Source organism: Culex pipiens, chromosome 3 (genome assembly GCF_016801865.2).
Source record: "Culex pipiens pallens isolate TS chromosome 3, TS_CPP_V2, whole genome shotgun sequence".
Classification (NCBI taxonomy): domain Eukaryota; kingdom Metazoa; phylum Arthropoda; class Insecta; order Diptera; family Culicidae; genus Culex; species Culex pipiens.
In genome coordinates, this window is record NC_068939.1 from 142,156,896 (window position 1) to 142,182,310 (window position 25,415).

Consider the following 25,415-nt stretch of genomic DNA (forward strand, 5'->3'; position numbering starts at 1 on the left):
GAGACACATTAAAAGGTTGGGGTACCCTTTGGTAGGCTAGGCTAACGTTGATTCTCAATAGTTTGACAATGTTAGAAAAAAAAACCTACAAACTTTCTGATCGAGTCTTCTAACAGCAACTCAGTTGTTATACCAACAAACTAAAATCTTTCGTGAGACAACCGTCAAACCATCGTAGTTCTACTGTACCTCATAGCTCCTGAAGAGGTCGCTCGCTACCCAAAGAGCTGTACTATGTCAACCTTCAATCTCGAACGAAAGTCCCCCCCCCTAAACCTAACCCCAAACAAACTAACATGAATCTTCTGTTTTTCTTTTTGTTTTCTTCATTCCAGTGGTGGTACACAAGCCCGACTCTTGAACAAGAGATGTCAACAACGGGAGCACGAACACATCGACCCTTGAAACCCCTAATGGAAACTGCTGGTGTTGTCTGCCACAGAGTCAGACTAGTTTTTTTTAAAAGTCAGTGTTGGGGCGGCTGATGGAGCTTAAATTTATTGTTATTAGAGGGTTGCGTCGTCGTCGTCGTGGATGTTAGCTACCGGGATTGCCGACAAATTGAAGGGAGTTTTGGCGCGGTGGAAAGTGCTGGTGTTCATGAACGGAAGGAATAAAACACTGGAAGCCGTCGAAGGGTGCGCGAATAAGAAAGTTATGAAAAAGTGTTCGAGTGTGATTTAGGTGCTCTGTTGACTAACAAGTTTACGGGGAAGAATTGAACTTCTAGGCAGATTTAATAGCAGCACGTCAAAATGTTCACGAGGTAAGTATAAAATAAGCATTTTGCAACTGGCAAATCTCAAAATTTCAATTTTTCGAATAACGATATGAAAGCGGGTAACAAATCATTTATTATTATAGAATAGAAGTTTTGTGCAGATTTGGCTTACAATTTGTGGAAAGAGTCAGGATAAGGACCGGGAGCACATTTTTTACACTTTTTGTTCTTATAATTACTACATTCCTCTATTTTTTTTAGTTCTTATTTCAGGTTTAGTGTTGCAATTTATTTATTTTTTGTTGATTTTGGAGGTGAGTTCTTCATATTTCCCGCCCGTGTGGATCAATCGGACCGCGCACTGGACTCACAATCCAGAGGTCGCCGGTTCGAATCCCGCGGCGGGCGCTCTAAAATTCTTTGTGTAAATATGGGTATTCGGCGCCGTCGCTCCGTGCCATACTTTCATACACTTAGGAGCCCAGGGCGGCGAAGTTCTTGTAGATAAAAGGAAGACACTAGTGGTTGGTACTAGCAATGGTGGCCGACAGCTATAAAGTCAACTTCGTTTTTTTTTTTTTTTCTTCATATTTCCTGAAGAAACCATTGCCATTGTCGAAAAATACTTCCCTGAGGTTTTAAAAGTCTCGCCATAAAATCTCTGTTAAAATACTTTTTTTTTCTGTAAGAGTTCGTCGCCATCGTGCTAACTTGTCGTACGTGCATTTTGGGCCAAATTGAGTTAAGAACGCCATTTTGTGCAGCTCACAATGCCTCACCTTTTGACCTTCACAGATCCCCAAAATACGATTTCAATCCTGAGATATTCAACAAAAACCGAAAAAACTCCGTGCATTTTTGTCACTTTACATATGAAAGTAGTTTCAATCTTGTCGTGCTATCTTGTCACTCCATGAAAATTGATGTAAGTGCGACAAAAGGCCAAAGGGATTTCAGGCCAGGAAAGTCAGGATGCGTTTGTCACACGTACAAGCTAGACTACCGTAAACATTTGTAATTATAACTCGGGACTCCAGCAACCAACTTCAACAAAACTTTGGGACAATGCACAGAATGGTGAGCCAAACAAAACGTGTTTGTTATTGTTTACATTGCGTGCTCTCGTTTTTGAATATTCAAGGTCAAACATTAAAACACGTTTTTCTCGGAACGTCAAAATGGCGGGTGCGACAAGATAGCACGACGACGTCGGGTTGATATTTGAATCCCCTCGTACGAAAAGCGTGCATGATGAACTGTTTTCTATAGGCTTATTTTCATTTTTTACTAAGTTTATGATCTTCTACTAAAAATAAATTAATTGTTGGTGGGTGTATTTTATCAAAATTTAGAAATTACACCAAGCTAGAGGGTGACGATTCTCGAGATTTTCGATTTCCCGGGAATCGAGAGTTGTATTTTGTTATTTCCCGGGAATTCCCGGGACCCGGGAGTTTTTTTCAACTATGCAATAGTGCCAATTATTTAACAGAAATGTAATAAATGTGTTGCTTTTCAACCAATTCAGTTACAATAAATTCAAACTTATTCATTGAAACGTTAATTTGATTAGCCTCGTTTTATAGTTCACAGTACTACATTTTAATATTTTGTTCTGAATTCTGAAGCTTTTAGCATGGACTTGTCATTAGATTTTTAAAAATTTAAAATTAGCTAATATATAATTTCCCAGTATCTTTATTTTTGCAATATGATAAATAACGACTCAAAACAACAATTTAAAATTGTTTTTCCTTCTTGGGTCACCTGTAAATATTAAATAAAAAATATTAACCTGGAAAATATTAAATGAAGAAATATTAACAGTTATCCGGAAAACTATAATGTTAACAATTGGCGGATCTGATCATTACATAGGTTGATGCAAAACCGAAAACTACTATTGAATTCAAAAAGGAAATTACCTTGATACAGCGAAATTAAGTTACTTAGAATTAAAAAAAACAAAATTGTAAGGATTGTTATGCTCGAGAGATGTTATGGAAATTGAAAAAACGAAAAAAAACTTATCTTGAAAAGGCTTCCCCTAATAAATAGAAATTGAATTTTGAAAAAAATGAGTTTTTCATTTATGGGGTGTACCTGCTAAGTATGCTTTAAAGTAACTTTTGTAATTACACTTTCTGAATAAGAAGATTATAGAAGCATTGGTTTATTCGAACTTGAATATCGATCATTGAACACTCAATGTTCTGAACAATTTCGATTTTTTCAAATGTTTTTCTGATTAGTTTATATAATTTGGCTTTCATATTTAAAAGAATAAAATTTCCCGGGAGTCTCGAACAAATTTCCCGGGAATCGAGAGGTCAAAAAATGATCGATTTCCCGGGAAATTTTTCCCGGGAATTTCCGCTCGTCACCCTCTACACCAAGCACAACACACAAAAACATATTTCCGAATGATACATCATTTATGATGTAACAATTTTGCACGTCATTAAACATTTAAATTTAAATTCAATTTTCTGTAAATTTGCAACAAATTATACGTAAAAACATGAATTTATGTGTAATTCTCTACCAACTCACACGAAATCGGGAAAAGCTGCCCCGACTTTTTGCGTTTCTTTTTGTTTCGTCGTCGGTGTCTGTCGCGGGTGACCATGAATGGCCATGATCGATGACGACCAACTTTTTCAAAACTTTTTTTCGTAATATCGCGATAACTCGTGATGTTGATAAGCAAACTCCTTATGTCTATATATCAAAATTTTTGTAATTGTCTGCTCTACAACTTTGTAGAACATTGTTACACTCTAAAAAATAACCCTGCAAAGTTAGAAAAAACACGAAATTTTAAAATGAAAAATTTTGTTCTAAATGCAAAAATGACCCTTCTGGGTCAATATAGATTCAAAAAGTACATTAAATTTCCCATAAAATGACATGTTCCAAATTTTTTTTCAGTCGAGTAACGGAAAATGGGAGAATTTTTAAAACTTTTTTAGTGTTTTTTTCGATGAAAAATACGTTTTTTCGGAATTCTGAGTACGCCATCAAATCGGGCGTCTAATTTTACATAAAAGTCCCTTTGACACCAAATTTCTTTCTCATCACCGTTTCAGGCTGCAAATTATTGAAAAACACCTCTTTTTTCGCATGTTCAAAAATGGTAGGGGTCGTACCGCCCCTCCGTCACGAGATATCAAAAAATTGACCTCGGATTCGTGATCAGGGACAAAAGTTACAAAGTTTCACGCAAATCGAAGAGGGGTCGGGGCAACTGCTGTGTGAGTTGGCGGAGAATTACCCAATAATTTCAAAACTTGAATGGTAGAGCCAAACTTTTTGTAGCAATCGGTTCGTATACTATTGCTTAACAAACGCTCGAAGTTTCAACTAGTTTGGTTACACCAGTTAAAAGATACAGTAAATAATGTAAACAAAAATCTGAAAAGCACGTGTCACAAGTGTGTTTCGTAAGTAAAATTGTACTACGTGTCACAAGTGTGCACAGATTCCCATACAAACTAAAATAAGCTCAAATTATGGTTAAATCGACTTAATCAGTATATTTTTATAAACAAAAAGTTGCATTGCCTTTAGAAAGTATGTGTGTTCATAAATTTGTGAAAAACAAGAAAATTTTTCCACATTTTCCAACAACATGTATGACGTGTCACAAGTGTGCACAATCATTTTGATGATAAATTGGTCTATGTCACAAGTGTGTTTCGCGATATCCGGGAAACGGAAGCGAGTTTCCGATACGGGTTAAAGCATCTTGTAGTGTTTGTTAAGTATAGCAAAACGTCATCATTAACTCATTTTCGACCAAAATGGTCTATGTCACAAGATAGCACACAGCTGACGAATTGAAGATTGTTGACAGGTTGAAGTTTTTTTTTGCAAAATTAAGAAAAATACGAATTAATGGTTTAAAATCATACTGAGCTTGGTAGAAAAGTGTTCACATGAAGTGGTTTTCAACTTAGTTTGGAAAGTTACAATGACTAGTTAACTATAATTACGAAAACATTGATAAATTTAATTATTTTAATACTCTCAAAGTGTCATGATTTTTTCAATGATAATGAGTTCGAATCGGAAAACGGCCTACATTATCGGATTTTTTGGATAATTTTACTTTAAGCACCGTTTAAAATAATTTCTACGTTACAATTTAAAGTTTTGAGCATGAGCATGAGCATGGTTGACTGCCAATGAGCTGCTACTCCGTTATTGACAGATCAGCTGAAGTTAAACAATGAATCAAAAATGATCAGTGGGAGCCAACCATCCGTTCACTGTTTAACCTCTGAAGATCACTACTTTATTAGTCAATACCGGCGCCCTCCCAAGAAGCCTGCAGTTCAACGAAAGGGAGGAATGTTAGTCCGATAGTTGAAGTTGCAGACTCATCAAGCACATAGTTTTTCGCTATATACCGTAAACCGGGGTGACTTTGATAGGATTTCAATTTGTTTTTGGAATATTTTCCAACTGTCAAGGTTTTTCTCAAGATTATTATTTTTAAAACATGTACTGGGGTATGCCACACAAAGTCCATGCACTATTTTTGAAAAAAAGATTTTTCAATAGTAATTGGAAAAATAGTTACGTTAAAAATTCTTAGTTTAAATTCCGGGGTGACTTTGATAGTCGTAGTTTTTCTTGTTAAAATCAGATTTGGAGCGTTCAAACTTTATGTTTACGTCAAATGTACCATCACTAAGGTTGCTGATACAGTTTTAAAGAAAGAAAATCAATGTTTATATTTAGTTAACTAAGTTTATGTTCTTTTTAACAAAATACATATAAATTTCAGGTAAAATTGTTAAAATGTTGGAATTTTTCCTTAAATTCGTGAAAATTAGTTGTGTTTACAAAATTATCGATTTATATTGCATTTTATACTAAATTCAAAGCACGAATCACAAGTTTTCACATTTTACATGAAATTTGTTCAACTGAAATTGCCTTTAAATTTGGAGATTTTATTGAAATGTTTTTTAAAAACACATTTAATTTATTATTTACAAACTTTTTTTACCATTTCCTAGTGGAAAATTGTCCAAAGAATCCGAAAATGCATTCCGTTTCCCGATTCAAAATCATGTTCATTGATAAAATCATGACACTTTGAGAAGTTTTAAATGAAGCCTTTCATCAACATTTTCTTAGTTATAGTTAACTAACTATTTAAACTTTTCAAAATTTTATGAAAAGTTCTTCTTTAGGTACTTTGAACACTTCTCTACCCCGGTCACTATGATTACAAACCATTCCGTATGTAATTTATTTGTACTCTTCATTTTGCGGAAAAATCTCAAGCCTATCAAAGTCACCCCGGCTATCAAAGTCACCCCGTTTTACGGTACTTGTTGATACCGCTTGAGACCGTTGAATCCACAGCATCTCCTTCAAGCATCACGTGATTTTTTTTTTTTGGGTTAGTAGGATAAGGTATTGGCTTTTCGATGCCTCCCGAGCTACGACGCTATGGGGAGGACTTTCATAACAGACCCGTTTGCGAGCCTTCTGAGCAACGATGCTATTGGAAGGTCTTTCTGGTTAACACACAAAATCACTCACACACAGTTATTTTGCTCCACTATTATCTCAACAATCAAAATTGTCAGTGCGTCTTTCGTTCATTTTATAGAAATGGCTTTTTCACCGAAAAAAAATAAAACCTTATTCGAAAAATTTAAACACAATCCACCCGACGCCGTGCCTTCCGATCAACGATGATATAGGAAGGGCTTTGAAAATCACAAAAGAAATCACTTTTCACTCCGAACATTTTTACGACCATGCGCTCTCTATGTTACAATTTAAAGTTTTATTGAATAAGAATTCAGCAGAACAAGTTTCACTAACTAAAGTGTGGATTTTTTATGAAGCTACTAAATTGGTTTTATCAGGATAGAGATTGATACTTTGATGAATAAATCTATTTCAAATGCATTTTGATTAAACTTGGATTTTTTTATTTACTTAACCTCAAAATTTATTGCAGATACAATATACACCCTACTGTTTCTGCAATAAATTTTGAGGTTAAGTAAATAAAAAAAAATTCAAGTTTAATCAAAATGCATTTGAAATAGATAAATAGCTGGGTACTTTGAAATCAAATATTGACCCAACACTAGGGTTAATTTAAAATTTAAGGGGCTACAAACATGAAAAAATCCCAAGATTTCATATTTCAGGAAAATAATTAAAAATACCAAAAAGATGATTTTCAATCTGAGTAAGATACGATTTCAGTTCACAATTGTCCATGAGCAAAGTGAACTGTCAAACTTCGTGAACGTTTTTCTCCAAACACAGAGTTGATTTAGGGGTGCCACGATATCTCAAGATGGGATGGACCAAATTGGCTGAAAGTTGGGGTGAAGACTCTCAAGACATATCGAGTGTGCATGAGTAAGTCGGTTTTTTTAAATTTTCTTTTTAATGTTCAATTTGGTTTTATTGGAGAATAAGCAAGATACAATTAGTTCTTTTGCAATTCATAACAGAGTTTTGGAGTTCCATTCAGCTGTGTGTTACATCATAATCCATTTTGGAACAATTATTTATAACTAAGGCACTAACAAGAGCATAAAAACACTTCCTAAAATTGCAAAGGAAAGAGGAAAGGAAGAGAAAAAGCTTATAACTAAATCACTGTATTTTTTTTTTGGCAAAAATACATCAATTAAATAATTTTCATTTTTTTATATGAAAAACAAAAAAATATTTACCGTTTTTTGAAATATTTTTTTTTTAAATCGACCTTCACCATGCACCCGGGACCGGTTTAACGGGTCTTCACCAAAATTTTGAGCCAATTAAGTCAAACAGTGTTGAGATACACCAATAAAAAAATGTTTGAACAGACACACAGAAATCCTGAGGAAATCGGTTGAATAATATTTGAAAGATAAATTGAAATCCTATCATGAACCTTCTGAAAACAACCATTTTCAACTGCTGGTATCTACAATCCGGTAACATGGTTAAAGTTAAGGTAATTTCTCCAATGGTTGCAAGGTTTTTTTTAACTTTATCAATCTTCCTCGCCATTTTTCATAACAACATGAAAACCATACCATGATCAGGAATTTCATCTCATTTTTTTGTGCTTGCTCACCACGGGCCGTCATCGTCATCTCCGGTAAGGTCCCAAAATTAGAAGCGGATCAAATGGCCAGCAGATCAAATACCCCTCAATGCATCACGCGATCGCGCACTCATCATCCTCATCAGCACCCACCATCATTTTGATACATTATAGTCCTCTACACTAGGGTGGTACTCGTTTGAAGACTCGTATAGCGATCCGAATCGATCTCACAAATTTAAAGACGATTCTTTGAAATTATTTTGAGGAACCCCCTAGCTAGCCCAGATCGATCTCGGCGAACCCCACGGGGAAGGTCGACAGCTTGACGTTCTGGAGAGCCGAGGGTCATCCACTCGGCCGAAAAGTAAACAAAACGATCGCGCGCGCCCGTGCCTAGACCGTGGCCGTTGGCGATGCCCAAAATAATATAGAGATCTCTCGGCGGACGGAATTCCTCCGGCCGGGGGTTAGACAAACGCGAGGCCAATCAGGGTGATCAATGATCGTTGTCCAAATAGAGATCATTCATCGCAGTGAATTACCTTGTTGTGTGAGCGGCTGCGCCGCCGCGCTCGATGATCGATTCCCTGGGGCTGAGGTGAGGTCCGAAAATGAAATATTAACAAAACAGAAATTATGACAATAACAAATAACTGTTGGCCAATCAGATTGACAGTCTGGCGAGATTTCTAGTCGGGCGATAAGAGCCAAAAGGGGGGAATCTCTATTGAAATGTTTATATTACCGCGATTCCCAGAGGTTTGGGCGCGCGAAACGGGCCCTGGATCAACCTTTTTGGAGATTGAACGAACAAACAACAACAACAACACCGAGCTCCACCAGTATCGGTCATCGGACAAACATTTCATCTTGATGAGTGATGATAGCTTTTTAAAATGACCATCGAAAACAGATGTTCTACAACGCGCGCGCGCACGAGGTGGCCAACCTTAAGTTGTGCGCGGATATTCATGGATCAACAAGCGGGTTGGAGTTTGTTTTTCTAATCCACAGCCATACAGCCGAAAGTTGGGATCTGGAGCAGGTAACACTTGGAAAACAAGATTTGGTTATATTCCAGAGGGAGATGAGAATTTCTTTGCAAACACGCGTGTCATTTCATCGTTCACGTTCATAAAATGTGTGATAACTGCGATGGTTTGACGTACGGATCGCGTGAGCTATTGCATTGTGAGATCATTTAGTACTGAAGTGAATTCAGTTCAACGTACATGATTTTGATCTCCCAAAAAGATCATTAGTCTTCTACTGTCAAAAACACTATACTTGTACTCAACTATAGGATGTACCTAAGGGAGCATCCAAAATCCAAGGGTAGCTCCTTAGAACCTTTCACAAATTTACCTCCGATCCCGGCAGCTGCGATAAGCCTCGCTTGGGCAGAAATTTGTACGGGCGTTAATTCCCTGCTCCAATGCACCGTATTTTGTTGTGGTCTTTCCCCAAACCACAAAAAAAAAAATACTCGATCCATGCTTGCGATGTGGCCAAGAACGCGCGCGGACTTTCCAAAAAATGCACTAATTGACAGCGACAGGCGCCGCGTTCCACGACCGGGAGGAGACCATCAAAGTTTCTTTCTTAAAGCAGAAGCCCCCCAAAAAAAAGCAACAACGAGGATCCGTACGAAAAGTGTCTCATTATTGCGCGCCAGAACGCGCGTGGCACCAACCTTTGGCGACCTGCTGGAAGGACAATATCGCACACCGTACGACCCAGGAGGCTCCCTGAGGACGAAAAGAGGTTTCAGAAGAAGGGCACCAAGCGATTTGATCTTAAATGCAACATTTTCATATGGTCCCTGGTTGGCACTTTTCCTCGAGGAGTTCCCTCCCTCTTCAAGCCACTTTTTTAGGGCTGCGACAACCTCAGAGGACTAAATTTTGTTGTTCGATTTCAACCAGACCCGCAGATCTTACCCGGGAAGATCCATCCGAGGCGCGCGAGCTCTGAGGTTGCTGGATACTCTCGTTCGTCTTCGACAGCAGACAAGATCCAGATTAAATTACCTGCTTCAAAGCGTTTGCTGTAGCTGGTTGGATGGTACAAAATGAGTCCTCCCTTCAAATATTTCACTTTGGCTGCTGCTGCTGATGTTACAGTAGGGAGGGCGGTCCTCCCCCACCTTGAGATTAGAGAAGATTGGGGTCGCAGGAATCACCATTTGAAACTGAAATCATTTTGAACAAATAGTACCCGTTTGATCCAACTTCCTCCAAGTTACCCTATACACATCTGCTTCTGGGTCACCGAGGCACGCCGGGAATCATAAAACCACACCACCTTCGTCGCACAGCGACGAGCAATACCCCAAAGCAAGACCACCACTTGAAGCTAAAGAAAAAAAAAATCGAATTTTGATATAACAATTTCGATAAGTGGTCCAATGTGTATATTTCTTCGCTGGTACAAGTCCCTTTCTGCTGCGCGCGCTCTGTGTACCACAGGTATGTACACCACACCAGCTTCGGAGAGACACTTTTCCTGGCCCCGGGTCCAGCCAACAATCTGGATGGACTCGCCCCGGATGGCTGCTGATGTCGCGACCGGTGTATGATCGAACCGAGATTGCAAACTTACAACCAGTCAACGACGCGCGCAGAACACGAGGGGCGAGGGGTGGCACAGGACGAAATATTGCTTTTGATGTACGCAAATAATTGGCCACCCACAATATAGTGGATGGTGCGAGGTCAGTACCTGGAAGGGTACCGTGAGCTGCTTTTTCGAGAGTGAAAACAAGCGCGAGTTGACCCGCGCTGTAATGGCATGGAAAGTATCGCAGTAACAGCGATGGAATTATATCAACATTTTGTTCTTGTCTAGACGTGGTGATAGACAATTGAATTTGTCTATCAAACATGCTCAATGATACCTTTTTAAGAGGATGCTTGTTTCAATATTTCTTTATAAATGTTTTGATTTGACCATTTCAAAACATTTTAAATTTACGAAAATTTCAATTAATCTGCTTAAAATTAACGCAAAAATGTGTGATTTCGTCGCCGTCATGCATTTTGGGCCAAATTGAGTGAAGAACGCCATTTTGTGCAGCTCACAATGCCTCACCTTTTGACCTCCACAGATCCTCAAAACTCGATTTCAATCCTGAGATATTCAACGAAATCCGAAAAAACTTCGTGCATTTTTGTCTCTTTACATATGAAAGTAGTTTCAATCTTGTCGTTCTATCTTGTCACTCCCTGAAAATTGATCTAAGTGCGACAACTGGCCAAAGGGATTTCAGGTCCGAACGCGTTTGACGCACGTACAAGTTAGACTACCGTAAACATTTGTTATCATAACTCGGGACTCCAGCAACCAACTTCAACCAAACTCCGGGACAATGCACAGAATGGTCAGCCAAACAAAACGTGGTTGTTATTGTTTACATTGCGTGCTTTCATTTTTGTTTACTCAAGGTCAAACATTAAAATGCGCTTTTCTCGGAATGTCTAAATGGCGGGTGCGACAAAATAGCACGATGACGTCGAAGTGAGAAAAGAGAAAAAGACTGGTACAAATTTTATTTAAGTTTCTGTCACCCCTCTTTTAATTCGCAAAAAAAATGTTTTTTTTTAATGTTTCTGTTTTCAATGGGATATGAAGTGCAATCAACTGAAATAAATTTAATATGCATTTCTCTGCGTAAAGAATCATTTTAAGCATGTTTGGATTGATTCCAAAATGTTTTGAATTGAAATGATTTTTCGATGCACAAAACCGCAAAATTTTTCTTTTTGCTTTTTTTTTGTTTTTCGTATACTATTACATTTTTTCACTGTTGAAAACAAATTATTTCATATTAGTTGTAAGAGTGTTTAATGTTTTTTTTCCAAATATTTTTTTCACCGAAGTGTTGTAATTGTGGCTTGTAATTTAAATTATTATTTACTTTTTATTTTTCCCCCCAATTTTTTTCGGTATGAATGAACTTTGAATAAAGTTCGAATCGGCCTTACAGAGATTTATTAATAATTTAAAAGGCACAATCTGCTCTGCGTATTTTTCATTGCAGTTTTGAATAACGTTCTTTCACATTAATTTTGAAATGTTGTGTAATAAAGATAAAATGATCATGTGTTATTACATGTTTTTCAACCTCACATTGTATTTTACTCAAATGAGTTCCGACATACCTGTTAAAAATATGGTTGATTGCTTGAGTTGAAAATTCTTTGTTTTAATATAATCAAAATCATGAGCAACTAAATAAATTGTTTATAATTTCGCGGTACAAATCAAATTTTACGAATAAAAAACTATCTTTGCAAGAATTATAGTTCATTAATCCTATTATTTAGTAAATAATAATAATAATAATATTTACTATAATGGTGGCAGGATATTTGTCCAAATTATCAAAAACGGGAGAATCACAAATTTGTGACCTTTCTGTAAAATGTTGAGAATAAGTCGGGAATAAAAAATCCTCTATACTCGATTTATAATAAATTTCGAAGAATATTTTAATCAATTATTCTTATTTCGTTTTTTTTTATTTTACTTCAAATGTCACGTCTCAATCACTTTTAAAAGTATTTTAGAACAATCGTTTCATTTGTACTAATTTTCCAATAACTTTCATAAAAAATCTTTTTTTTTATGAATAAATTGAAAAGAATAACTAAGGTTAATTTGAAATTTAAAATATGAAATCTAATTCATCAGCAATTCCATACGGAACATAAACTCAAAATTGCTCATAATTGGTCTGGACGGTTTTAGCTCAAATAGTAAAACACGTATTTTTTATCAGTTCATTAGGGTAGTCCCAACCAAGATAGGAAAGATCCAAAAAATAAAATTTTCGAAAAGTGTTCATCATAAAATACATGTATATATTTTGTGGCATATGCTTTATCTTTTCATGACAAAAATTTGGTACCCAGTTGCCCGACCCCTCTTCGATTTGCGTGAAACTTTGTCCTTAGGGGTAACTTTTGTCCCTGATCACGAATCCGAGGTTCGTTTTTTGATATCTCGTGATGGAGGGGCGGTACGACCCTATTGATTTTTGAGCATTCGAAAAAAGAGGCGTTTTTCAATAATTTGCAGCCTAAAACGGTGATGAGATAAAAAAATGGTGTCAAAGCAAATTTTAAGTAAAATTATACGGCCGATTTGTTCGCGTACTCAGAATGTTTTCATCGAGAAAAAAAATTTCATTTAAAAATTTTCGTGTTTTTTTCTAACTTTGCAGGGATATTTTTTAGAGTGAAATAATGTTCTACAAAGTTGTAGAGCAGTTACAAATTACAATCACAAAAAAATTGATTTATAGCCATAAGGGGTTTGCTTAGAAACAGTTCCTTTTTGCATTTCTCTTTGTTTCGTCGTCCGTGTCTGTTGCGGGTGACGATGGACGGCCATGATCGACGATGGCCAAGTTTTTTTTCGAAACTTTTTTTTCTTAAAATCGCGATAACTCGTGATGTTTACAAGCAAACCCCTTATGTTTGTATACCATTTTTTGTAATTGTCTGCTCTACAACATTATAGAACATTATTACACTCTAAAAATAACCCTACAAAGTTAGAAAAAACACAAAATTTTATAATATTTTTTTTTGTTTTAAATGGAAAAATGACCCTTCCGGGTCAATGTAGATTCGAAAAGTACATTAAATTTCCCTGAAAATGACATGTTCCAATTTTTTTTAACAGTCGAGTAACGGAAAATGGCACAGTTTTTAAACCTCTTTTAGTGTTTCTCTAAATGAAAAACACGTTTTTGATTTGGAATTCTGAGTATGCCATAAAATCGGGCGTCTAATTTTACATAAAAGTCTCTTTGACACCAAATTTCAGTCTCTTCACCGTTTCAGGCTGCAAATTATTGAAAAACACCTCTTTTTTCCAGGACAAAGTTTCACGTAAATCGAAGAGGAACCGGGGCAACTTTTCCCGATTTCACGTGAGTTGGTAGAGAATTACCCACAGCCATTTTACAAAAGAAAATTTTCGCTTGAACGCGCGTTTTATAAATGTATCTAACAATTCTTCTAATGAACTTCTCTAATTTTTAAGTATGTTTTGTATAAATTTCTTTGGAATCCAATAACACATTTTCAGACTTAGGCTTTTTGAACTAGACACGGTCAAAACGATGTTTAAAAGTTTCATAAGTCCTATTCATATATTTGGCTAAATTTTTCGATAAAAAAACATGTTTTTCTAATTGTTCCGGGAAAAAATATTTTTTGAAATCCCCTTTACTGAACTTGGGTTTCTTGCAAGTTGTTCGATTCTATTCACCATTTCAGAAAGAGGTTAAAATGGTTTATATAAAATGATTTATATAAAGTTCCGCTCAGTAAAAAAGTGAGGCTGACTTCATTTTTCTTTTAAATTGTTGATCAAAACCCAATAATGAACAATTCGAAAATTTTGAAAATTGTCGGTAATTTTGGCAATAATTGAAAATTTCGTGTTGTCAAAAACGGATGGTACTGTATATCTGAAATCCTGTTATCCCCAGCGGATAAAATCTGACACTTTTTTTTCTGTACATTGTACAGTTATTGATATTGTTAAAGCATTTCTCATTTAGAAAAAAAAAATTATATGTGATAGATTCTCATTAAAAAAATCTGATTGCTTGATAACTCATCGTTAGGTTTGGAAGACAAATTTTGACCATTTATAATCGCAAATAGCAAAATGAAGCGCTCTAGAAACTATTCCTGCACAAACTCTTGGATTGTTTGAAATCCTTTAAACTAGTGTAACTTTAATCATATTTTGAAGCACTTGGTTAGATTTTAAAGCAGTTTTGAGTTTGGGTCATACAAATTTCAGCTTTTTGTTTGACCTTTTTTCACCCCTGATTACCGCAATCATCAAATCTAATCTAATCTAATCTAACACAAACGCAGCCAGTCCGATGAAAGCATGCTGGAAAGTCTTGTGATTTGTTTACGCCCCAAACACTTGTCTTGTCATTATTAATAATTGCAATACATCCGGCATCACTCGAAAATGTAATTAAAAAAAGAAAGCGGCCAGCACTACTGCGATGTGTTTACCGTACAGAAGATTCTGATCACGGATCACATTTCACAGAACCCCTGATTACGGCAAGAAAAAAAAACTACTCTTCGTCCATATCGACCTTATGTGATAAACTTTTAAATCCCTGAATTTTTTGAAGTGTAAGTTACTTTCCTGAATTATCAACTCTTGTGATATTTCTCCTTGAGTTCTTTCAATCAATCTAGCTCGCATCCTGTTTAAGCCAGTACCACTAATGATCACCAAAGGTGCGAACTTCTGAACAGAGGCCTTCAATTTTCATCCGGTTGCTGTTACTAACATAATAATCTTAAAAAAAAGCTTACTTTTTTACTATTCTAACAAATTAAAACCGTTCCAAGAGCGAGTTTGCCTTCCGAATTAGAGCAGCACTCACCGCGGGTCTCAATTATCACCTTGCCTTGAACACGCGATGAGCGTCATTAGACTCTCCGGGGGTTTATCGCATGGCTGAAAATTAGAACAGTTCTGCACTGCCAGACATCACGTAGATCTGCTCTGTTCCCAACTCGAGACTGCACTCAACACGGAGAGAAATATCGAACCTTTATTCGCTGACCAAACTCCGGACATTACCGTTTCTCTCTCGGGGTCCCTAAAGCTTTTAAGATGCCAAACAGAGATCTACTTTCACCGTCAATTAGGACCCGGGCCAGCCCCCCTCCTCTGACGATGGAATCGGAACCCCACACACTCCCGTGTAGAACCAATTCGTACGTCACGCTTGTCACGCGCACTGCCCTCTCGGAGGTCGTCCTCCGGCGGAGGTAGCAACACTTACCGATCAAAATACGGCCATTTCTCCGCTGAATGGGGGACCTCTCTAATTGCCAGCCATCAAGCTCATAGGTGGCACACGGGGGTTGCACCTGTGTTATGCCAAGGAGTCTCGTCTATTGACGGTCGACCGCCACAAATGGATCTGCCTTTGCGAGTTCGCACCGAGGCTGAAATCGATATGTCTACCGCAGCTGATGCTGATCCCCGGGGACGACAACAATGGGTCACTGCCAGGCATCACACCGTCGCCGCGGGGTTGGGGGCTTAAAAGCATTTCTAATACAAAACCCCGATTACCGAATTTGTTCGCCATTGTTCTGGTCGGGGAGTTAAATTAAATTTTGATTGATTGAGCGAGCACTTTTCGGTTCGGGACGGTATTCGGAGCGTTTTCCATTCATAATCTGCTGCGTAATGGTTCGAGCGGGGCAAAGGTTGCGTACTGGTTGGTTGGGTGTGTGTGTGTGTTTGTGAGGTCATCCCATAGAACGTATTGATCGGGGATTGATTCGATTGTAAGAAATTGAAAGTGGATTCAGTGGATAACGAAGACAGTATTCTTCATAAACATCAAAGTTATTTATGGGTCATTCCATGTCAACTGAGTACCAGGGTGCCCAGAAAAAATGACCCCCTGCTCCCCAAGCGGAAAACGGGTTTTTGGGTTATTTTAAGCATCTGTGTAAATTTTGAGCGAAATTGGATAAGATCAACCCATTGATACCCGAGCCTAAAGTTGGTGAAAAAAATGTTTTTCATACAAAAATGACTTTTTAAAATCGCTAATAACTTTTCAGGATCGAAATTTACAGCTTTGGTATGTTCTACAAAGTTGTAGAGCATTAAATTTTCAATAAGAATCTCACTTTTGGGAATATATGGATGGAAGTAGCGCACCATGCAGACCACAGATCCCCAAAATTCGATTCCAATGTTGAGATATTCAACGAAATCCGAAAAAAACTTCGTGCATTTTTGTCACTTTCCATATGAAAGTAGTTTCAATCTTGTCGTGCTATCTTGTCACTCCATGAAAATTGACGTAAGTGCGACAAAAGGCCAAAGGGATTTCCAACCCGGGAGCATGTTGACAGCTCCCATACAAACTGAGCGTACCCCTTTTTGTGGGCCCAGTGGGCCTAAGACAAAATAAGCATTCTGGAGGCATTTTCTTATAAAACTTGTTCAGAAATATGCCACATTTAAATATTAGTCTAGTACAGTTGAAGTGAGCGTTCCGCGAAAGCCGTTACGAAAAAAAGTTTCCCATGCAAATTTCGAGTTGCGTACAGTCATACCTCGGTTTTGCACGCCTCGGTTTTGCACTGCCCCGGTTTTGCACCATTCAGCTGCCTCGGTTAAACACGGCCCAGTGCTTAACTGAAGCACAGAGCTTATGGGTTTTTGGCTATATGGGAGACATTGGCTTTAATCGTATGAAAAATCATGCAAACATAAAAAAATTATAGTGTTTTGGAATCGGGATTATGTCAGTTATCCATTTAAATTATTATTTCATGAAAATTTTCACAAAAATACGTATTTTGAAAATGCATTTTTTTTTTCTCTAAAGAATCCAAAAATATATTGTTATTGGAATATGGGTATCAAATGATCAGGTTTTTTCATGCATTTCGGATACAATAACAAATTTTTTAGAAAATACTCCAATTTTTCACTAAACTACGTTTTTATGAATAAAATACTCAAAATTTCAATTTTTACAATATGGTTATTAAACGATCGGGATTTTTTCATACATTTCGAATGTAATAACAACATTTTTAGAAAATACTCTAATTTTTCACAATACTACGTATTTTCGAATAAAATACTCAAAATTTCCGTGTTTACAATGTTGGTATCAAACGATCGGGATTTTTTCATTCATTTCGAGTGTAATAACATTATTTTTTTGAAAATACTCAAAATTTTCACAAAACTACGTTTTTTTTTAAATTTTCAAGATTTCAGTTTTTACAATATGGGTATCGAAAAATCAAATCATTTTTTGTTTCAAAAATACGTAGTTTTGTGAAAATTTTGAGTATTTTCATTTTTTTAAATAATTTTCGAAATGTATGAAAAAATCTCAATCGTTTTATACCCACATTGTAAAAACGGAAATTTTTAGTATTTTTTTCGAAAATACGTAGTTTTGTGAACATTTTGAGTATTTTCAAAAATATTGTTATTACATTCTAAATGTATGAAAAAATCCCGATTGCTCGACACCCAAATCGTTAAAACGGAAATTTTGAGTATTTTTTTTAGAAAATATGTAGTTTTGTGAAATTTTGGAGTATTTAAAAAAAATTGTTATAAAATTCGAAATGTAATATATTTTTTCGGAAATACGTAGTTTTGTGAAAATGATGAAAAAATCCCGATCGTTCGATACCCACATTGTAAAAACGGAAATTTTGAGTATTTTATTCGAAAATACGTAGTTTTGTGAAAATTTTAAGTATTTACTGAAAATGTTAATATTACATTCGAAATGTATGAGAAAATCCCGATCGTTTGATACCCATATTGTAAAAATTGAAATTTGGATTTTTTTTTTCAAAAAGACGTAGTTTTGTGAAAATTTGTCAAAACGGAACGTCAAAACGGCGGATGCGACACGATAGCACGACGACGTCGAGGAGATTTCACGGCGAACATTGTTTCCTCTGAGAAAATGCAATTTAGACTCTACAGTGCCCTACATTTTCAAAATTTCTCAGATTTCAGAAACAAGGCCTACTAATCAAACGACGTTGCAAGCATATGTCTTAAAGGTCAGGGTATGCCATCTTATAGTAATTTTGGCCGCTAAATCCGAACCTGGAATCTAATTTCATGTAAACAGTGATGTTTTGGAGATATGCCCAAAAAAATTGATGGTGCGCATTTTAAAAATTATAATATAATTTATTGGCCGAGAAATCACTAAAATTCAATTCTATTGATTGGAGCATGTTTAGGAATTCCAAATCTTTCATACCTTGACGAAACTGAAGCGCATCACCATAAAATATATCGAGTTGTGCTAGTGATAGTTAACAGAAATTCTAAATTTTGTGCTGATATTAGAGGCCACTTGAGGAATTAAATTCATTTGACAATTTCCTATAAAATGCAACCAAGGCAAGACTTCTGGTCTAACAGTTGCTTTGAGCTTTGAACCACCCTACTGTGAATCCCGCTAGTGCTTTCTTGAAATTCTCAATTCAATCAAATTCAAAGTGAAACATAAACAGCAACAAATGAGACAGCGATCAACATAACACTGTCCAAACAGAAAAAAAACGCGAACCAAATCTCGGAGAAACATGAAAACGCCAAACGCGTTTCATTAACTTTAGCGCTACGCGCAAAAATCGGACCCACTTCAACTCCCAGCAGTGGCCAGACCTTTGCAGCATAAACACAGGTATTAATTTAGCAGCCTCAATTTATGGTGTTTCAAATAACATCCCCTCGAACGCGGTGCGGACTCTGCGCATAGTACAGTGAACATGGTACAAGGAAACTGCTACTACACCGGCAAGCAGGGATCCCTGGGATCGATTCCAGGGTGGGGTTTGTAGGAGGACGCCCAAGCAGGGGGCTTGTGGTGGTGGTCAAGAAACGAAACACAACAAAAAAAAAACACGATGTTTAAATGATCTTTACCCAGCAGGCAGGCAGGTCCGGCTCCGACCCATGGAACGATATGGGAAACCTTGCGCCTTATCTGCGGTGGTTTTTGCTAACGCTACGGGGCTCGAACCGGGCACCTCCCGGGCAAGTGGCTGCCGTTTTGCGCGCACGCTGAACTCAGATCGGAAAAAACAGGATGATTGACTCCTGTGGGAATGTGTATAGCGTATGGGAGTTATTGAAGGACTGATAATTTTCCCCCGACCTCCACACTCGCTTATCCCTTCTGGCGAATAACGCAAACGTTCTGGCTCAGCCAATCGGACGAATGGGCGCGCGGTGGATTTTCATATAATTATTGGAAAATAAGTGCAGTCGGCAGTGTGGCTGCACGGGATGGATTGCAGGCAGCATTGTTGGCTGCAAGTTTGATGACTGTGGGAAAATGTTGGCGCTTTGCGTGCGTAGGACTGCACAGTTGCTTTGAGGGAGTTATAAATTTATGGTGAAGCAAAGGTGAAGGACGGACTTGATATTTTAAGTGTAAGTTATGATTTTGTAACAGATCAATTGTATTAATATAGTTTTTCTTCTATAAATTTTTGATCGATCTAGACCGCGGTAGATTTTCTAAAAATATTTCGTTGGCATCGAAATGTCAAAAATTGACTGAGGTAAATACACACAAAGTAAAGAGCACTTTTGCATGTTTTGAGAACTTTTTGCACTGCACACAAATTAAAGTTTTCAAAGATTCCATAAACAACATTTTCTAATGCTATTTTCTCAGCAAGTTATGGTCCAATTTTCAGTGTCAAAAAAATGAAACATTTTGCTCTTTTGAAAAATTAGTCTTGATTCCAATATTTTCAAAATATTTTTTGGAAAAAATCAGATAATTTTCCATAAATCATAAATCATAAATCATAAATCATAAATCATAAATCATAAATCATAAATCATAAATCATAAATCATAAATCATAAATCATAAATCATAAATCATAAATCATAAATCATAAATCATAAATCATAAATCATAAATCATAAATCATAAATCATAAATCATAAATCATAAATCATAAATCATAAATCATAAATCATAAATCATAAATCATAAATCATAAATCATAAATCATAAATCATAAATCATAAATCATAAATCATAAATCATAAATCATAAATCATAAATCATAAATCATAAATCATAAATCATAAATCATAAATCATAAATCATAAATCATAAATCATAAATCATAAATCATAAATCATAAATCATAAATCATAAATCATAAATCATAAATCATAAATCATAAATCATAAATCATAAATCATAAATCATAAATCATAAATCATAAATCATAAATCATAAATCATAAATCATAAATCATAAATCATAAATCATAAATCATATATCATAAATCATAAATCATAAATCATAAATCATAAATCATAAATCATAAATCATAAATCATAAATCATAAATCATAAATCATAAATCATAAATCATAAATCATAAATCATAAATCATAAATCATAAATCATAAATCATAAATCATAAATCATAAATCATAAATCATAAATCATAAATCATAAATCATAAATCATAAATCATAAATCATAAATCATAAATCATAAATCATAAATCATAAATCATAAATCATAAATCATAAATCATAAAACATTAATTGTGGCATATTAAGTTTAACTAGCTGAAGGTTTGGGGATCAAATCTCAGTCGGTCCCCTTGGGATTTGGACTTAGAAATTGAGCATAGAATATTAACAAAAAACTTCTTCATTCAGGTGGGATATGAACTCGCGCTTTTGGATTGGTGGACTGGGGCGCAAACCCGTCAGAAGGCATACACTTCGAGAGAGAGAACTGATCTGTAGCGACGAACCATGTGTTCTTCTCATGTGATTTGCTTTTACCTTTATTTGATGCTTTTCTTGCGATCTTTCGTATGATGTATCGACCGACTGCGAATTTTATTGTTTTTAGGTATTTCAAACCATTGAAGAATAACATTGAATTCTGATCAGTTTTTTTCTTACGGAGATTTTGGAATCATTCTTTTTCTATGCAAAAATAAATCAAAGGTTTGCCATTTTATCTATTTTTTTATTTCAAAAATAAATAAATCTAAAAACGAGATCTGAAAACTCACGTTGCTTTTCTGGTGACTTCAACGACGGTCAACCCCACAAAAGATGTGCAGACCGCGATGACGAAAATGACGCGACGCATCGACCGCGATCCCTTCCCCAAAACCACCGATCCACCGATGCATCCCGCCAACTCAGTATCACACATCTCTCTCGGCCTCTGTTCGATTGGACCGACCCGAAGCCCGTCGCCAACCGCCAGGGAGGAGACAGTTCGCTTAATTAACTCTTTAAAAAAAAAACGGTTCGGCCAATCGGTCCCCGAGATGGTCCGATTACGAGGAGAGGGGGAACCGCGAGTGTGAGAAAGAGAGATGGAGAGGGAGAGCTGTGATCGGTAGAAGAGTGAGGTGGCGATGAGCGATATCGTATGACGAAGACGGCGACGGTCATTATTCGGCATCGGCTGGATCGAAATCGGAAGCCGAGACCGTCGATTTATGGTTTTTGAGTGTGGGAGAGTGGGAAAGGCTGTCACAATTTTTGATGTTTTCTAATTGATTGGAGGTGCGTAAAATTGGCTATACGCATTACGTCGTTTAGAGACGGACATTGCCTCAAGCTGAGCGATCTCCAGATACGTATAAGTATTGGTGCAATGCTGTTATCTCTAAGTATACAGCATATTGGTATGGTGGTATGCGTTAATTTTTGTTATAAGCTTTTCTGGATACCCAACGACCCACTTCAGCGTCCACTTTTTCGATTCGCTTGTTTATCCAGCATGAGTTTAATTAGTTATCAGCCACACCATCAACCGACACGTTCAGCTACATGTCATTTCATTAGGTCTACATCAACCGAAACCAGCTCCTCTCCGTACGATCTTCGCGTCGATGATGGATTCCCGAAATTCTTTATTGGCTCCATTAAATTTGTGAAAACAAAATCGAATCAAGTGTCTGACAGCGAACGCCTCGTAATCTTTCCACTCTCTTCGTAAGACCCTTCAACGCGCGTGCCCCCAACCTGGTGAAGCCTTCTCTAATTTGTGTTTGTCTTCGGTTTATGATCTTAGCGAGGTGAGCCGCCACCGATCGATGATGCTAATGGCCAGCGGACTACGCCCTAGGGCGAAGCCTTGCACGATACGGACACCCTCATGGAGAGAATGAAGTGATCTCTCTCTAGTGATAGTGTGCGCGCTCGCGTAAGAGGTTAATCTAGAGGCGCAAAATGGGCAAGCTGTGAGGTCGATTAGTAGCTAATCGATCGAAGCTAGACCTTGGACTTTCGAGAAAAGCTTTGAAGATTGGATTTGATACTGAACGACATCGATTTGCTCTCTGAAGTGGGAACGTTGTTCTACCCGGAGGGAAATCTTGTCACATTAAGCAATAAAACTATTTATGAATTCAAGAAGCAGTGACGGATAATGATCATAAATTAGCAATCACCGTGTAACCTCAACCTACGGAGCGTTTGTATACAATTGGGGACCGCCCAGAACGAAACTAGCCAAAAAACTTTTTAGGAATCACAAATAGACCCGACGACGATAGTCGGCGGATTATCGCTTAGATCCGGCCACGTGATCCATTCGCGCGCTCTATGATACCACTACAACTTATGAATGAAATTTAATTAATATGCTAAGGACTGCTGCTTTTATTTAGCTTGTCAGTCCCCCTCCTATCCAAGAACAGCGCTGGTGAAGCGCCGCCACGATGTGATCAGCATTCTAAATTCATTTTCCAGCACGGTCCACGTGCACGGAACAGCTAATTGTCCCTCACACCGTGACGGAGTCACCTCCACGTCGATCGCAGAAGGCCGATAGCAGCAGTGTAATCATCCGCGGGACTAAAGTTTCTTCCTCTTTTTTTGCTTTTCTTCCTCAGATTCGACGCGAACAAATCCACCAAAGGAGCCTCCAAGCTGCGGCGCGATCTGATCAACTCGGAGATCGCGAACCTGCGGGACCTGCTGCCGCTGCCCCAGTCAACCCGCCAGCGGCTGTCCCAGCTGCAGCTGATGGCGCTCGTTTGTGTGTACGTGCGGAAGGCTAATTACTTCCAGCAAGGTAAGGGATTTGGCTAGGAACTGTCGAACGCAACTGTCAAACTGCTAGTGACGAAATATCGCCATAGGTTGGCGAAAGTTCTGTCAACAGATGTCAGTAGCTTGGTTATCACTAAATGTCACCGATGTTTCGTTTGGGTGTAGAACTTTCAAATCTGTCTCCCATTTAAAGTGATGCATTTAGGTTCAAGATGTTGTAGCTTCGTTTTGTAACAACCAATTTTTTAAAAAAGTCCATTTTATTCCCTGGCATTGAGTCGACCTCACCCTGTAGCTGCGTACTTGACAGCCAGCTTGGCTGGAATCAGCTGTTCAACTCCCCAATGCGCACCTCCGCGTAACTCTCCCAAAAGCAAGCGCTCATATTTGAAATCATTTCCCAGCCACAGGGTCGACAGGTTGTACTGGCAGAAGCTCCCACCAACTTGCGGTAACTCGTGAGTCTCGTGATTCGACGCCCACCCCCCCATTTTCGACTAATATCGCTGCCGTTGCTGTCTGGTGAGGCTGCTCCTCGCTCAATAACCAGTCACGGGTTGGGACAGAGATATGGGTGGCGTTGCAATTGACGTGCAACAGCAGGTAATTGTTGCCTGTCGAGACCATTTAGCGCGAAAAATTGATGGCTACACATTGACGGAGTTGTGCCCTGCTGACGCAGTTGGAAATAACGTTTCAAAATGTGAACGAAACTTCAGCAACAACAAAATACCAACTGCGACAAAAGAGTATAACATCATCAAGGAGTCCCAAAAGGAGTACGGGAGGGGGCGGGGATCAGCCGCGATGTGAACTCATTGTGCCACCACAAATGCGCTGCTGACAGTTCAACTAAGGAGCGATACTGTTGAGGGGCGCACCCCATACCAAAAAAAACTTTGCCAGTCTCTTTTCTCTTTGAAAAGGGTTAGATAAGCAATTCACGCACGTGAAGAAGCGACCAGGCACAACTTGTACAATCGAGTTGAAGCGTGGGAGCGTCGTGTTGCAGGTTATAATTACATGGAGCCGCGCACGTGTTGTCGTCGTTACGGTTTGAAATGACAAGACGTGAAATTTATGCAAAGCGGTCCATGTTGAACAGCTCTCGTTAATCTCTGGTTGGACTTGATTTGGAGTCCCTGGTTGAGGTGAAGCAACTGTGGTGCGAGACAACCAAAATAAGCGCAAATCATTGCCTGATGCTTTCATAGCTTATTCGAAGCGGTTAAAATTGGAACTAATTTACCCAAGACTAAAAATTGATTTGATTAATTCAATTTAAATCTGATCAAGAATTTCTCATTGAATATCTTCCAAAAAAAAAACTTTTTTCCCCCTTTATATGCATTCTTTTATAAGGATTTTTTTGGTGTTAAATGGGAATTTTGTTTCTAAATGTCGATGTCGAAGTGAATTTCGATGAAAATTCAATAAATCGTTCGGAACTGCCAAGGATCAGGAACACGAAAAGTAAGTGGAAGGGCTCAACCAAGCTGGAGGAGGCCGTTACCAGAGCGTTTCAAGAGGCTGTGGTAGAGTCGATTCAATTATCCTGGATGTGCAATTTGTACCAGCGAATCCGGAAATATTTGTTGGGAGTGGAGATATTCGGTGCTAAAGGAACACTTCCACTTCATCCGACCGGCCTGTGTCCTGTCAAGATCCTGGGGTCAGACTATCGGGACACCACCACCACCTGGCTGTGTTTTTGAAGATTTACTGTTTCTTGGTGAGAGCTTTCCATAATTATTTGATATTTGATTATATTCTCCTAAATTATAATATTATAAATTAAATAACCCTCCTACCCCTTTCCCACTTTTCCATTCCCCAATCCCGATTTCCCCAACCCCAATTTTCCCATTTCCACTTCCCCCTAAAAATATAATAATTTGCCAATTTACACTAACACACCACACCTAACTGATTCGGAGCGTTTGGTACGGTATGTCCACGCATCCTTCCTCCCCTGATGATTC

At 37.6% G+C, this 25,415-nt stretch overlaps 1 protein-coding gene across 1 annotated transcript in view; it reads left to right on the forward strand.

Moving 5' to 3' along the window:
• LOC120423380 (uncharacterized) overlaps nucleotides 1-25,415 on the forward strand; it is a 101,247-nt gene that overhangs the window by 12,397 nt on the left and 63,435 nt on the right. Inside the window, exons 2-3 of the mRNA XM_039587164.2 lie at nucleotides 336-766; nucleotides 23,274-23,455. Of these exons, the coding sequence (XP_039443098.1) occupies nucleotides 756-766; nucleotides 23,274-23,455 (193 nt within the window). The 5' untranslated portion in view covers nucleotides 336-755. The remainder of the gene's footprint in view (nucleotides 1-335; nucleotides 767-23,273; nucleotides 23,456-25,415) is intronic.